Here is a 16,086-nt window from a genome sequence, read left to right as displayed (position 1 = left end):
AGATGCCATGGAGACACATGGGCTGACATTGGTAAATGAAGATCTCAGCATTCATTGAATAGTTCTTGTAAACCCCGCGACTTGGTCAGAATCGAGAGGTAAGGCTGGTGAAACTACTTGCCAACAAAAGGCTGGGTTTTAGCACATGGAAACTCATTATCAACTACCTCAAGCCCTGGTGAATGATTTCTGCAAGAAGGCAAAGGTCCCCTTTTGTAAACAATGAGACACTGTTTACAATCCATTTAATTATTTGAAATGGATGAAGTTTCACCAAGTGATGAATTTGGCACGCATTAGATTATAATTATGAAGGCAGATACTATGTCCTAATATCCCTATAAGGAGTTAGATGAAACCTCGTGTGCCTTCTTTATGATCCTGAATGCATAACTTTCTGATGTGTTCATATTTGTTAATTTTTAAACAGTCACCACCTCTTTAAAATATTGCAACCATAATTATGACATCGCCAAGAGTTGGTTGGTCATACTGATGGCAGAAAGTGAAAAGTAAAAGATAAACAATCGATGAGAATGAGCAAATTATCCTATGAGGAGGGATGGGGTAACTGTGCGACAGTATAGAGGTCCCAGCTAAAACCTCCCAATTGTTTGAGATCTGCTGACATTGTTCAGGGCTAAAATCAAGCTGCCAGCTTCAGAAACTGAGGCACTTCTCAGCAAAGAGCTCAACAGCTGGATTGATCTCGATTATCTTGGGCAGGAAGCAAAGGCAAACTTTACCCCATGGGAGTCTCGACTCAAAGGTTTGTTGGTATGTGGCCCACTCGAAATGTGAAGATGGCTGTTGGGGAAACAAAATGCCAAAGACTTCAAATGGCTAATTATGAACTGCAAATGCCTTCCTTCCAACAGGGATGAAATGTTTTGAAACTTGACAGAAAGGGAATGTTCCTTACCTGACATCCCAAAGGATGTTATTAAGGCCACTAACACGACACGGTGGGAATGTTACTGTTTTTTTTCTTGCCCCAACTGCAACTCTGAATATTTATTTATCATTGACTTTTCCATCTTAGCATTTGTGGCAATTTAAAAAAAAATTTGTAGTTGGTGTATCTTATGTACCTTATGTGGCTGGAGCAAGGAAGAATTTTACTGCATTGTGTATATTGTATGCACGACAATAAATTCACATTGAGGCACCCGACATGACCAGAAGCATGAACTCAAACACACCAAACCAACAGCATTCAGAGGGCCATTGTCTGAAATAATGTAATACAGAAACAAAGCAAGTAGACAATGACTTTACAGTGGCAGATCAAGACTGACAACAGCCAATCAACCTACCAAACTGGAGCTTCAGACACATTGTCTTGATCTCTTATTGACCCATTCCTTGACTTACTTTTTTCTTTCAAACTTTTCTCCCCACCCCTACCAGCAGTTTCTCCCTTTATCTATCTATAACCATGTAACAATTACAGTAGGGAAACAGACCATCTCGGCCACTCTCATCCATACCGATCTAAGTGATCTCTTCTAGTCCCACCTACCTGCACTTTGCCCATAACCCTCCCATCCCCTCCCATTCATATGCCTATCCAATTTTTCCTTAAATGACAAAATTGACTTTGCTGTGACCACTTCTTCCGGAAGGTCATTCCACTCAGCCATCACTCTCTGAGTGAAGAAGTTCCCTCTCTGTTACTTCTAAACTTTTGCCCCCTAACTATTAACTCGTGACCTCTTGTTTGAATCTCACCTACCCTCAAGGGAAAGAGTCTATTCACATCTAATCTATCTATCCCTCGAATAACTTTAAATCCCCCACAACCTTTTACGCTCCATTGATTAAAGAATTAATCTACTCAATCTTTTTTGTAATCTAGATTCAGAAATCCAGGCAACATCTTAGTAAATCTTCTCTGCACCCTCTCTACATTATTGATATCCTTCCTATAATTTGGTGACCAGAACTGTACACATTATTCTAAATTTGACCTCACCAGTACCTTGAATAGTCTCAACATCACTTCCCAACTCCTATATTCTATGCTTTATAAAGACCAGCATACTAACATCTTTCTTCACCACTCTATCCACATAAGATTCCACCTTCAAAGAACGATGGACCATTATTCCTAAACCTTTCTGTTCTGCTTTCTTCAACGCCCTCCCCTTCACTGCATTTGTCCTGTTTTGATTATTCTTCCCAAAATGAAGCAATTCACCCTTATTGGTATTAACCTCTTCTAAGTGTCCAAATCCTTCTGCAGTCTCTGAAAACCATCTTCACTATCTACAACTCCACCTATTTTTGTATAATCCACATGTTCACTAATCCAGTTTACCACCTGATCATCCAAATCATGAATGTAAATGACAAATAACAAGGGACCCAACACTGATCCCTGAGGCACACCACTTGTTACCAGCCTCTATCCTGACAGACATTTATCCACCATGACTCTCTGGCATCTACCTTCTAGCCGCTGCTGAACCCATTTGACTATCCCAAAATACCTAACGTCTGAACCTTCCTTACCAACCTTCCATGTGAAACCTAATCGAAGGCCTTACTGAAATCCATATAGATAACATCCACTACTCTACCCTCATTGTCCTTCCTAGTCACCTCCTCAAAAAATTCAACAAGATTTGTCAAACATGACCTTCCCTGCACAAACACAAGTTGAGTATTCTCTTAAACCTTCTGTCCCATATCACCTCTGGACCCCTCAGCAGTTCATAAGGCACTTTATACCTGTAATTTCACCTATTTTTTGTTAAAAGATTCAGACCCTCATGTTGACTAACTATTTACACCCACTGATGCTGTCGGACCTGCCGAGTTCCTCCAGAAATTCTTTATCTACTCAATCTACTGGAGGAACTCGGCAGGTCCAACAGCAACAGTGGGAGAAAAGGAATGGTCAATGTTTCAGGTGAGAGCCTTTCTCTTGGTGAAGGGTTCAAGTCTGAAATACCCAGTGATTCATTTTCTCCCCATGATGCTGTTCCTCAGGTAGGTTGGTTCCCAACCTCCTGTGTGTCTCCAACCTATCAATCTACATCTCTGTGATGTGGGAGCAAACAAAAGCACTTGAAGCTGCAACCTGCAATTTGTCACATGAGGTCCTTTGGTTAGCAATGAAGATGCAGTGGGCAGAAGCCTTGAAACCTCCCAGAAAGGGAAAGGGAAAATTGGATGAAGAACCATGTACCTATTCAAATGTGCAGATGTTCTAGTGACTGGTGGAGTTAACCTTCCTTCTCAGATTTCAGATTTATTGTCAGAGTACATACATGAGATCACATACAGCCCTGAGATTCCTTTTTCCAGTGGGCGCAGCAGAATTACCACTAATCAGTAATGCAAAAAATAAGCTGTACACAGCGTAAAGCATGTAAATAAATAGAGAACTGTAAACAGATAACGAATATAAATAAACTGTGCAATAGTGAATAAAAAAAGAAAATCAATAAAGCACGTAAGTAAGAGTCCTTGAATGAGTCTCTAACTGACTTTGTCATTGAGGAGTCTTATGGTGGAGGGGTATCAGCTGTTCCTGAACTTGGTGGTGCGAATCTTGTGGTGCTGATACCTCTTTCCTGATGACAGCAGCAGGAATAGTACATGTGCTGTGTAGTGTGGGACTTTGATGATTACTGCTGCTCCCTGACGTCAGCATTCCCTGAATAGTGGTTTTACATGAATAGTGGGCAGGGTTTTACCTGTGATATCCTGGGCTGTGTCCACTACCTTTTGGAGGGCCAATGCCCCAGGGGTATTGGTGTCCCCATACCAGACTGTGATTCTGCACACTTTCCACCACGCCTCTGTAGAAATTTGTCAGCGTTTCTGTTGTCATACCAAACCTCCGGAAACTCCTGAGGAAGTAGAGGCGCTGACGTGTTTTCATGACGATGCCATTAGTGTGTAAGGTCCAGAAAGATCCTCCAAGATGGTGACTGCCCTCCAATCTAATCAATTAGCCGCTGTTCTTTTGAAACATAAGCCACTTTATCTGTAAAGCAACAGAATGATGAAAGTATAAAGAGAAACCGTTTCTCATCAATTTTCCAAAAACTGTTTTGCTTGGAGGGTGGGTCTCTCTCTCTCTCTCTCTCTCTCTCTCTCTCTCTCTCTCTCTCTCTCTCTCTCTCTCTCTCACACTCACTCACTCTCTGGCCCTCACTCCTGCTTTAGATCTTCTGAAACAAATCAGCTCTCAGAATTTACCATGGAACAATTGTTTCCATTGACCAGACTCTGGCATGTTCTGTAATGAATTACAGCTGGAAGAGGGCCAAAACCTATTCATCAACATCCCCACTTAATCTTTCTCAGATACTTTCAGGCAAAAACAACACCCCCCAAGTTTTTAACAGAATGTGAAGAAAAATGTTCACTAAGGATAGATATTAATCCAGCCTTGGGTCATTGAAATAACTGAGGTACTTCTTAGCATTGAAAAACAACATTTTGTATTGTGCTCAGAAATTGTCAGTCACATTCAGACTTTGAACAAAGAGAGAGCACACTTGCTTGGTGTTAAACATTAACTACATTGCATTCTCTCCCATCTCAATGATCTTCACTTTATTGCCATGAAGAGGCTAATGTGAAACCATTGGAGATGACAAAACCAAAGAATCATAGAACATTATGATCCTTCGGCCCTTCTAATCTGTGTCAAGCTATCATTATACCTTGTCCCATTGACTTGCACCCAGTCCATAGCCCTCTATACCCACTCCCATCCATGTATCTGTCCAAAATTTTCTTAAATATTAAAATTGAACCCACATTCACCATTTCAACTGGCAGTTCATTCCACACTCCCACTAAGTTGCCCCAATGTTTCCCCTAAACTTTTCCACTTTCACCCTTAATCCGTGTCCCCTGGTTTGTATCTCACCTAACTTCAGTGGAAAAACACTTTCATTTACTCTACCTATAAATTTTTTAAATTTTAAATTTAAATTTAGACATTCAGCATGGTAATAGGCCATTTTGCCCCACAATTTGGTGCAGCCCAGTGTACACCCAATTAATCTACACCCCCCAGTATGTTTCGAATGGTGGGAGAAAACCGGAGCCTTCAGGGAAAACCCATGCAGACATGGGGAGAACGTAAAAAACTCCTTATATTCAGCACAGGATTTGAAGCCTGTTCCTGATTCCTGGCACTGTAAAGGCATTGTTAGGCTAACCATGCTGCCCCTTATATACCCCTCATAATTTTGTATACTTCTATCAAATCTCTCCTCATCCTTCTACACTCTAGGGAATAAAGTCCTAACCTGTTTAACCTTTCCCTGTAACTCAGTTCCTGAAGTCCTGGCCACATCTTAGTAAATCGTCTCTGCACCTTTCAATCTTATTTATATCTTTCCTGTAGTTGGGTGACTAAAACTGCATACAATGCTCCAAATTTAACCTCACTCATGTCTTATACAACTTTACCATAACATCCCAACTCCTATACTCAATATTTTGATTTGTGATGGCCAATATGTCAAAAGCTCTCTTTACAACCTTATCCACCTGACACCATTTTCAGCGAATTGTGTATCTGTATTACCAGGTCCCTCTGTTCTACCACACTCCTCAGTGCCCGACCATTCACCAGGCAACATCTGCAGCCTTTCCTTCATCAACTTTCCTGCTAATGTCCTCAATAAGATGGGTTAAACACAACCTATCATACACAAAGCCATGCTGACGATTGTTAATCAGTCCCTGGCTAACCAAATACTTGTATATCGGATCTCTTCCAGCACCTTCCAATAATTTACTTACTACTGACGTCAGACTCACCAGCCTATAACTTCATGGGTGAACATTGACATTTTACATTAATCTGAATTATGCAGCCAAGCTTGAAGACTGTAAACTTTAGATAATTTAACATAAGCTGTCTAATCCTTGCCCTATGTTCTTCCCTAATGTAGGTGTTTTGCCATATCTTCCTTCCTCCATTTTAGGAGCTTTGCATGAACATTCACAAAACTGAAATTAAAGTTTAGATTGACGTTGAAATGACCTCATGAGAAAGAAATGGGATAAGAGAACCAACAGCATTTTGGATGGCTTGTTTAAAGCTGGAAGGCTGGATAGCTCAGAATGAATGAAGAAAATGTGTTGCTCTTACCAGTGACTGGGCACTGGACAATCAACAGTTGCCTTGTGCATTCTCCGTGCAGAATGAAGATTGTTCTAGATGAAGAGAATCACAGTATTAATTTCTTCCCTCTGGCTTATGAAGGAATAATTACAATTAAATGGTTATGCATGCATCTATAAATTTCATTCCGAGATCTACGTGAGGCCGTCTTTTGACACAGTAGCACTCATTGGGGAGCTTATGTAAATAGCTCTATATATTCATTTCCATCTTTGCATTCACCTTGTGTTGTCTGTGTGGAGTTTGCATGTTCTGACTGTGACCAGCTGGGTTTCCTCTGGTTTCCTAAAGACCTGTGGGTTGGTAGGTTAATGGACTGCTGTGAATTTCTCCTTGTGTAAGTAGCTGATAGGAGTTGAAATAACGGAGGAAAAATGGAATTGATGAAATTGCTCTGAACGCTGGCAGAGAACCTCGTGTGTTGAATGGGCTTGTTTTATGTTATTAAAATATAAAATGAAAATGGTCAGATGCTTCCAGTGAAGAGAAGGTTGTCAGATCTCCATTCTTCAAGGAAAATGGAACATCTCTACAGCAATGGAAGGAACATGGATAATGTATCACATTCATCACTCAAGGTGAGCGGTGGGGGGGGGATGGGGGGGGTTTAAGCAGACATGGGGGAGCTGGAAGTGATAGCTTAGAACAATGGTTCTCAGCCTTTTTCTTTCCACTCACATACCACTTTAAGTATTCCCTATGCCATCAGTGCTCTGTAATTAGTAAGGGATTGCTTTAAAGTGGGATGTGGGGGGAAAGAAAAAGTTTGAAACCCCCTTTTTTATTCATACCTAATTGACTCGTTATGTGAACGGTTTCATAACTCCAAAGGAAATGGGCCAATGACAATTTTTCTCAAGCAAAATATTTCAGCAACAATTGGGTCTAGAGCAGTGGTTCTCAACCTTCTCACTCACATACCACCTTACGCAATCCCTTACTAATCACAGAGCATTTATGGCATAGGGATTACGTAAAGTGGTATGTGAGTGAGAAGAAAAGGGTTGAGAACAACTGGCTTAGAGCACTGGTGCACAGCCTTCTTGCAGCAAGGACAGATTTGTCAACTTCTAAACACCTCTCTGAGTCACTCTGAAAAAATGCTATTTCATTTTCATTATAATTAAGCAGACACTTTGGTCATGTTCATAGTGATCGAAATGTCACCTATGTGGGTTTTACCCCAGGTGTTCCAGTTTCTTCCCACCCTCCAAAATTATATAGTGTTGGTAGATTAATTTGGGTGTGTAGAGCTCGTCGAAAGAACCAAAGACTTGTTGATCCAAACCAAGGCTTTTATTAGCAAAAGACAGGAGCTCTTCACAGGTGGCCGACCAGTCCGGAATGATCCGACCTGGCTAGGGACACAACCCTTTAAGGCCCAGACAATAGGCGTGGCTTAGCTCTCAGCCAATCGCTGTAAGCACAGTCTAGATACAGTAACTATATACACTATGTACATTGGTGATAGATCTGTACTATCATATGCACCCCTTCTTGGAGAACTGACCCTGGAAAAAAAAATAAAAAAAATGGGGGAGAGAATGAAAGGAAGGGGTAAGTCAAGGACTGTAGCGGTCAGGGGGTCTGACCATCCGGTGTGACCGCCGTGGTGCCGAGATTGGGGTCGCTGGGATGGTGTCGCCAGCGGGCTCGTCGGGTGCAACTGCTCCATCGCTCAATTCCCCAGTCGTGTTGTCGGCAGGGTGGCCCGGGTCGTTGGGGTGCTGTTGGTCCTTCTGTTGCGGCACGGGGCCTGGGGAATAAAGAGTTGGGGAAGGTTGGGTTGGGGGGGTTTGCTGGGTCTACCGCTTGCTGAGCTAGGTCCCGCACCGAAACAGTGTCCTCCCGCCCGTCTGGGAACTCAACGTAGGCGTAATGTGGGTTCGCATGGAGTAGAGTCACTCGGTCGACCAAGGGGTCATTCTTTGAGTGCCGGACGTGGCGTCGCAAAAGGACAGGGCCAGGGACGGTGAGCCATGCCGGTAGAGTGGTTCCTGATTCGGATTTCCTCGGGAAAAGGAACATCCTTTCGTGGGGGGTGGCATTTGTTGCAGTACATAGGAGGGAGCGGATGGAGTGTAAGGCACTAGTGAGAACCTCCTGCCAGTGAGAGGTGGGGAGACCTTTAGACCGGAGAGCCAGTGTAACCGCTCTCCATATGGTGGCATTCTCCCTCTCGACCTGGCCGTTACCGCATGGGTTATAGCTGGTGGTCCTGCTTGAAGCGATACCACACTCCAGAAGGTACTGTTGCAGCTCCGCGCTCATGAATGAGGACTCCCTGTCACTGTGGATGGAATTGGGGTATCCAAAAATGGCGAAAATACTGTGAAGGGCCTGTATCACTGAGGTGGCAGTGGTGTCTGGGCAGGGCACAGCGAACGGGAAGCGGAAGTACTCGTCGATGGCCGTAAGGATGTAGGTTTTACGGTTGGTCGACGGTAGGGGCCCCTTAAAGTCTACGCTAAGACGCTCGAAGGGGCGGGTGGCTTTGATAACGTGGGAGTTATCCAGACGGAAGAAGTGGGGCTTACATTCAGCGCACACCGAACAGGCTCGGGTCATGGAGCGGATCTCCTCGACTGTGTAGGGTAGGTTGCGCGCCTTGACAAAGTGGGCAAACCTAGTGACCCCTGGATGACAGAGCGCCTCATGCAGTTTCTGTAGTCTGTCCATCCGTATGCTGGCACATGTCCCCCTGGAGAGCGCGTCAGGCGGGTCGTTGAGCTTACCAGGCTGGTACAGGATGTCATAGTTAAAGGTGTAGAGTTCGATTCTCCATCTGGCGATTTTGTCGTTTTTTATCTTACCATGCTGGGTGTTGCTGAACATGAAGGAGACCGCGCGTTGATCAGTCAACAGTGTAAAGCGCCTCCCAGCGAGGTAATGTCTCCAACGACGCACCGCTTCAACTATGGCCTGGGCCTCCTTCTCGATCGAGGAGTGTCTTCTTTCCGGACCCTGGAGGGTTCTGGTTCAAGGTGGCTGCCATGGCGAAGTCGGATGCATCGCTCTCGACTTGAAACGGGACAGATTCATCGATCGCGTGCAGCGTCGCAGCAGCGATGTCGGATTTGATTCGATCGAAAGCCGCTGTGGCTTCGGTCGAGAGGGGAAAGGAGGTGGTCTTGATAAGAGGACGCGCCTTGTCGGCGTAGTGTGGAACCCATTGGGCGTAATACAAGAAAAGGCCCAGGCAGCGTTTGAGATCTTTATGGGTATGGGTGGGGGGGGGGGGGGGGGTAAGTCCATTAGGGGACGCATGCGGTCAGGATCTGGCATGACTATCCCGTTCTCCACCAAGCAACCTAGAATAGCAAGTCGTGTGGTCCGGAAGACACACTTGTCCAAATTGTAAGTCAGGTTCAGCCGACGGGCAGCTTGAAGAAATTTGTCTAGGTTGGCATCATGGTCCTGCGTGTCATGGCCACAGATGGTGATATTGTCCAGATACAGGAAGGTAGCGGTTAGCCCGTTCTGGTCCACCATCCTGTCCATTTCCCGCTGGAAGACCGCGACACCATTCGTGACCCCGAATGGTACCCTGAGAAATTGATATAGCCGCCCATTCGCTTCAAAGGCCGTGAATGGTCGGTCCTTGCAGCGGATCGGGAGCTGGTGGTAGGTCGAACGTAGGTCAATGGTGGAGAAAATGCGGTATTGGGCGATCTGGTTCATCACATCCGTGATGCGTGGCAGGGGGTACGCATCCAGGAGCGTGAAGCGGTTAATGGTCTGGCTATAGTCGATCACCGTAGTTTTTCCCCGTTCTTGACAACCACCACCTGGGCTCTCCAGGGGCTTGAACTGGGTTCGATGATGCCCTCATCCAGCAATCTACGCACCTCACTCCTAATGAATTGCCTGTTTTCGTAACTATATTGCCGACTTTTGGTGGCCACAGGCTTCCAGCCAGGGGTGAGGTTTGCGAAGAGTGCTGGCGGGGCAATCCGGAGTGTGGAAAGGCCGCAGGATTGGCCCCGGGGCACGGGGGCGGGTTGCTCGGGTGCTTCGGGGGTGGGGCGATGGCAGACCGAGAGGGGAGGCGTGGAGAACCCCAAAGTGTAGGGACACCGTTCAGAACTGACACTGGAAGTCTAATCCCAGCAACACTGGGGCGCACAATTGGGGAAGGATGAATAATTTGAAGTGGGTGACCGTTACGCCCTATACTTCCAGCGAGGCGATGCAATACCCCTTTATCCCAGTCGAGTGCGACCCCGTCGCTAATGAGATCCTCTGGGTAGGGGGATAATGTCAAGTCCCCAACTGGCTGGATAAAACTGTCAGTTGACCCAGAGTCAAATAAGCAATTGGTGTAGTGTCCATGCACTTTAATCAGTTCCATTGCTCTGGTGAGGGGATGAGAGCATTGCTGGTTTAGTGTTATTGAAGCAGTTGACAGGAAGTTTTGCGCGATGACGTCACGCAACGGGATGACGTCACGCAACGGGATGACGTCACGCAACGGGATGACGTCACGCAACGGGATGACGTCACGCAACGCTCAAGGAGCAGGTTGGAGGACCTCCCGGAAGTGCTGTTGTGACGGCGTCGGCGGGTGAATGGTAAGTAGTGGGGTTCGTAGTTGCTCGCGATTGGCGGTGGGTAGGTCGTTGGTCGCGGCGGTCGGGCCCTGGTGGTCGTCGGCGATGTACGCTAGGGTGAGTACCTGGTCGGCCGCGGGGGTGGCTGTGACGGTGGTAGCAGCAGCGGTAGCGTCGGCCCCGGGGGTGTCTGTGGCGGCGGCGGTAGCGTCGGCCCCAGGGGTGTCTGTGGCGGCGGCAGCAGCGGCAGTAGCGTCGGCCCCAGGGGTGTCTGTGGCAGCGGCAGTAGCGTCGGCCCCGGGGGTGTCTGTGGCGGTGGCAGCAGCGGCGGTAGTGTCGAGTGTTCCGCACGGGGGCGAGAGGCGGGCCAACACCATGGTTGCGAGGGTGGGCTCCCCCTTCCGGGTTCAGCGTCTCCGTGACGTCAGGCGTTGCCGTGCAGTGGAGCCCTCGCTCTCATTGGACGAGAGCTCTGGGGAAGAAGAGTTTGAATGGGATAGTGGCGGTTGGGCTTCACACGAGGCACTGTGTTTGCTGGCGGCCATTTTAGACCTACAGACTGCAGCAAAGTGGCCCTTTTTAAGGCACTTCTGGCACCTGGCTTTTGCTGGGCACTGGGACCTGCTGTGTTTGTCCCTCCCGCAGAAATAACATTTTGGGTTCGCAGGGGGCAGAGTAGCAGCAGCCGACAGGTCGTCAGTGGTAGGGTAGAAGGGCACTCTACTCACATCAGAACGTGGGGTCCAGTCCCTAGTGAACTCGGTGGACTTTAAGGCTGTATCCTCCATTGTGATTGCAATCCGGGCCACGTCCTCTAGTTTTTCTACCCCTTGCTCGAGCAAGTGCAGCCTCACTTCGTTCGATCGGAGCCCGACCACATAGGCATCCCGGACGAGATCATTTGTGATCTCGGCAGCAGTTTTGTCCACACAGTTTCAGTCCTTGCCCAATGCCTTTAATACTTGTAAATATGCCCTGCTGGACTCGCCGGGCTGTTGCTTCCTCGAAGCAAGCACGAGCCAGGCATGAACTCTGTTCACCGGTTGATTATACAGTTCTTTCAGTACCTTTATGGCTGCGGTGTAAGTGGTCTCATCCTGGATGTTCTCGTAGACTCTCAAGGACACCATAGACAGCAATGCTGTTAGACGCTGGTTATCCTCCTCCACCTCAATGAGTCTCAGGAAGTTTTCAAAGTTCAGCAGCCAGAACTTAAAGGCTTTGAAGGCTGTAGCTGACTGTGGGTCGATATCAAGTTTTTCTGGCCGAGTTAAACGCTCCATCCCTTTCAAAAAAAATTCTTTTTGCTAATAAAATTGAAGAGCTCGTCGAAAGAACCAAAGACTTGTTGATCCAAACCAAGGCTTTTATTAGCAAAAGACAGGAGCTCTTCACAGGTGGCCGACCAGTCCGGAATGATCCGACCTGGCTAGGGACACAACCCTTTAAGGCCCAGACAATAGGCGTGGCTTAGCTCTCAGCCAATCGCTGTAAGTACAGTCTAGATACAGTAACTATATACACTATGTACATTGGTGATAGATCTGTACTAACACAGGGTGTAATTGAGCAACATGGGCTTGAAGGGCCTTCTACCCGGCTGTATAAGTCCTAATAAAAATGATTAAAATAAAATTACTGCATTTTAAAATTATTAACATTGACTGCTTTGCAGTCTCCCGTTCCTACATAACCAGTAACTCCCATGTTCTTTTTAAAAGTGTTGTAGATTCTTCACAGTCAGGCAAGAGGGTATTTTTTTGAATCATCGAAGCAACATTTAGAGAAGATTGAGTTTGGATTTGTAAAGCATTGATTAATTGTACCAAAATCTCCCCCTCTGATTGGACCATTCAGATAAAATCCTTTCTCCGAGCCAATCAACATGAGAATATTAATGCAATGGTATGGGCCCTTTCATTGAACACACCCTGTCAGAGATATTCCAAACCATTTCTCCCCCTCCCTCTCTGCTACTGAAAACGATCTTGTTTTCTCCCAGCTTGGATGAAGGGATTTTTGAGCCAAAACGTGAACTGTTTCTCTTTCTTCTCGATCTGTTGCCTGTTTTCAGCATTTTCTGCTCTCTATTGTTGGCACGTTTTTTGGATTTTCACTTGCAGTGACCAAGCCGTGCAAACTGGGGAGAGTTGACCCCGAATACGAGCACCAGAGAGTTCCCCCCACTCCTTGATGAAGGGCTCAAGCCCGAAACGCTGGTGATGTATCTTTACCTTTGCTACATAAAGGCACTGTTTCTCTGGCAGGTGTGTGCTCATTCACCAGCATTGTTTGTCTGCTGTACCAGCCTCAGCCATAGCCGACCGAATACACATATTTTCTACAGTGAAAATGATCCAAGCTAAACATTGTTTCTCCACTAGAGCAGTGAATGAACCATTCAAAGTATGGAAGTCACCGAAGACTCTCGTAAACATCTACAAGGGTACCTTTGGAGAGCATTCTGGCTGGTTGCATCACTGCCTGGTATGAAGGTGCCAACTCTCAGGTCAAAAATAAACTCCAGAGGGTTGTCAACTTGGTATTTGTTATTGCATCAATTGACCAGACAGCACAAGTGGCAACAACAATATAGTGTATATCGGGAGTTTCTTGAAATGGTGTCTGCTCCGTTTTGCCTCCCGGGGGCTCGCGCATGTTCAATATTGCAGTGGCGAGTACAGTGGCTGTGATGGGTGCAGAGGAGCGGATGGGAGTAACATCACAGGCACCAGACTTCACTTCATCGTGGACATCTGAAAAAGCAGCCTCTATCCTCATCAAACCCCACCACCCCGGCCACACCCTCTTCACTCTGCTACCATTAGGGAAAAAGGTACAGGAGTCTGAAGATGAACACTTAGCGGCACAAGGACAGCTTCTTCCCTGCTGCCATCAGATTCCTGAATGATCAATGAACCAAAGACCCTGCCTTATTTTTTGTGAAGTATTATTGATGTTATTTATTTTATTTTTATAGTAATGTTGTAAAATGGTCATACTATGAATGTTTGCAGTATGACGCTGCCACAAAAACCCAAAACTTCATGACTGTTCATGACAATAAATCCTGATTCTGAAGATAGGGCCAGCTCTCCATTTCCACAATGTATTAGAATGCTTAAAAAGGAGATTATATTTGAAAGAAACAATATTGAATCTGGGTAATATTGAACAAGCTGCCAGAGGAAAGCAACAGGAGCGCATACAGTTACAATGTTTAACATGCAATTGGGCAGGTGCAACGATTGGAAAGTTTATAGCAATATGGCTTTGCAAATGAAACTGAATACAAGCCTCCCGTTCCTACATTACCAGTAACTCCCATGTTCTTTTTAAAAGTTGCCTGCAGAGCGTGGTTGAGTAGTAGAAGCTGAGCTGGGGGAGGGAGGTGCTTGTGGGAGAAATTGGATAAGGATAGGATGCTACCTGGTTTAAAGCGTATGAGTTACAGAGAGAGATTGGACCAACTTGGGTCGTTTTCTCAGCCACATGGGAGGCTGAGGGAAGACTATGCATAAAATCATGAGGTCAAATGATTGGGTGAGCGGTCAGAATATTTTCCCCAGGTCAAAAGCATCACACACCAGAGGATATGAGGAAGGCTTTTAAGGGCAATGTGCACAGCAAAAATTTTACCCGGAGTGTGTTCGGTGCCTGGAATGCACTGCCAGGAGTAGTGGGAGCAGCAGGTACAATAGTAGCATTTTAAAGACTTCTACATAGACACAGAAACATGAAGGAGATGGGGGTTACCTATCAGCTGTAAACAGCAAGAGTTTAATTTGATTCTGACAGCACATTTGGCACAGACTCATGGGCCGAAGACCTGCGGCTGTGCTGTACTGCACGTGCAGTGATAATGAGTGCTTGATGTTCAGCGTGCACTCGATGGGCTGAAGGATCTCTGCTGCTGTATGCCTCTATGATTGTTGGAGGGTCATGTAACCTCTCCGACTGGAACCTAGTTGGAAGTCGTATCACCTGCCAATCAAGGTTGGACTCTGCCCACCCATTGGTGTACGCCTGACCATTGTTCCCTTCTAATCACCTGGGCCGGACCCTCTGGCTGTACTAAAAAGTCCACTATGTGCAGTAACTCTTCCTCTTTTGCTCTTTGGCCCTGAGATGAACCCTGCGAGGGACAACACTGGAGGAGTCATTGGTAAGATGTGCACTATATTGGGATTGGGGCTGTTGTATACTGCTGTAGTTGTAGGTTGTATGTGAACCGGGCCCACGTTAGACAAGGAGCGGAGGGTAGCGTATTGTAGTTCTTGGTATTGATAAGCCAATATAAACAGTTGCTAATATTGGTAGTATTAAGTCCGATGTGACTGGGTTGTAGCTGACCTTTAATAGGTCTTTAGTCAAATCAAGTCAAGTTTATTATCATCTGATTGCATAAGTAAAACCCAACAAAACAGAGTTCTCAGTGCAAAACACACATTTACACAACCAGACATAGCACATATACAAGGCAGCAGGATTTGATGGACAGGAGGGGTGTCTACAATGGCCTGACCTATGATCACAACTATCTACAGTTTCTTGTGGTCTCGGGTGGAGCAGTTCCCATCTCATGCCAATTAAGTGAAATTTATTATCATCTGATTGTGCAAAATGTAAAACACATCCAGACAAACAATACATATGCAGGACAAGTATTCATATATACAAATAAATAAATAAATATTGTTTGGTGAATATGAGACTTTCAGATGGTTGGTGTGAGCAGGTCCTTTCGTCGTTCAGCATTCTCACTACCCGTGGGAAGAAGCTGTTCCTCAGCCTGGTGGTTTTGGCTCTGATACTCCTGTATCTCTTTCCCAACAGGAATAGCTGAAAGATGCTGTGTGTGGGGTGGAAGGGGTCCTCAGCGGTTTTGCGCGATCTCTTCAGACAATGATCCTGGTAGATCAGATTGATGAGGGTTGGGGCAGGGGTGTGCGGGAGACTTCAGGGATCTTCTCTGCCACTCTTATGGTCCTGTGGATTGACCTAAGACCTATTTCTCTGCAGCAACCGTACCACACGGCAATGCTCTCAAAAGAGCTCCTGTAAAAGATTGGCATAATGGTGGCCGGTAGCCTTGCCCTCTTCCGTCTTCTCAGGAAATGCTGTCACTGTCGTGCCTTCTGACAAGTCAGGAGATGTTGAGTGTCCATGATAAGTCATCATTAGATAAGTGAGCTCCAAGGAGGATCAGTTTTTACACAACTTTCTTATTAGACTTAGAGTGCTCTCCAACTGACACACCAATCACTTCCACGAGGAGGTTTTTTCTCTGGAAGTATCCAGTTAGACAGGATAAATCCAGCTGCCTGTCCACACACACACTTGTGACTGCTGGATTTGCATAACTTACTCAATCAC

General features: G+C 46.0%; 1 protein-coding gene across 3 annotated transcripts in view; it reads right to left on the bottom strand.

Annotated features, from left to right (window-relative positions):
- The window catches only part of LOC138742237 (outer membrane protein H.8-like), a 50,522-nt gene extending 38,995 nt beyond the window's left edge, over nucleotides 1-11,527 (bottom strand). For 2 of the 3 annotated variants that reach the window (XM_069896355.1, XM_069896356.1), the window contains exons 1-3: nucleotides 11,439-11,527; nucleotides 6,128-6,192; nucleotides 3,705-3,997 (exon numbers count right to left, since the gene is read on the bottom strand). In XM_069896355.1, coding sequence (XP_069752456.1) covers nucleotides 3,705-3,892 — 188 coding nt within the window. In that variant the 5' untranslated portion in view covers nucleotides 3,893-3,997; nucleotides 6,128-6,192; nucleotides 11,439-11,527. Of the gene's footprint in view, nucleotides 1-3,704; nucleotides 3,998-6,127; nucleotides 6,193-10,835; nucleotides 11,094-11,438 lie in introns of those variants that run through there. The other variant, XM_069896357.1, reaches the window with a different exon arrangement.
- Nucleotides 11,528-16,086: the final 4,559 nt, after the last annotated feature.

Source organism: Narcine bancroftii, chromosome 9, assembly GCF_036971445.1.
Source record: "Narcine bancroftii isolate sNarBan1 chromosome 9, sNarBan1.hap1, whole genome shotgun sequence".
NCBI lineage: Eukaryota > Metazoa > Chordata > Chondrichthyes > Torpediniformes > Narcinidae > Narcine > Narcine bancroftii.
The sequence above is the reverse complement of the archived record's forward strand: the minus strand, read 5'-3'. Positions and strand labels throughout refer to the sequence as shown.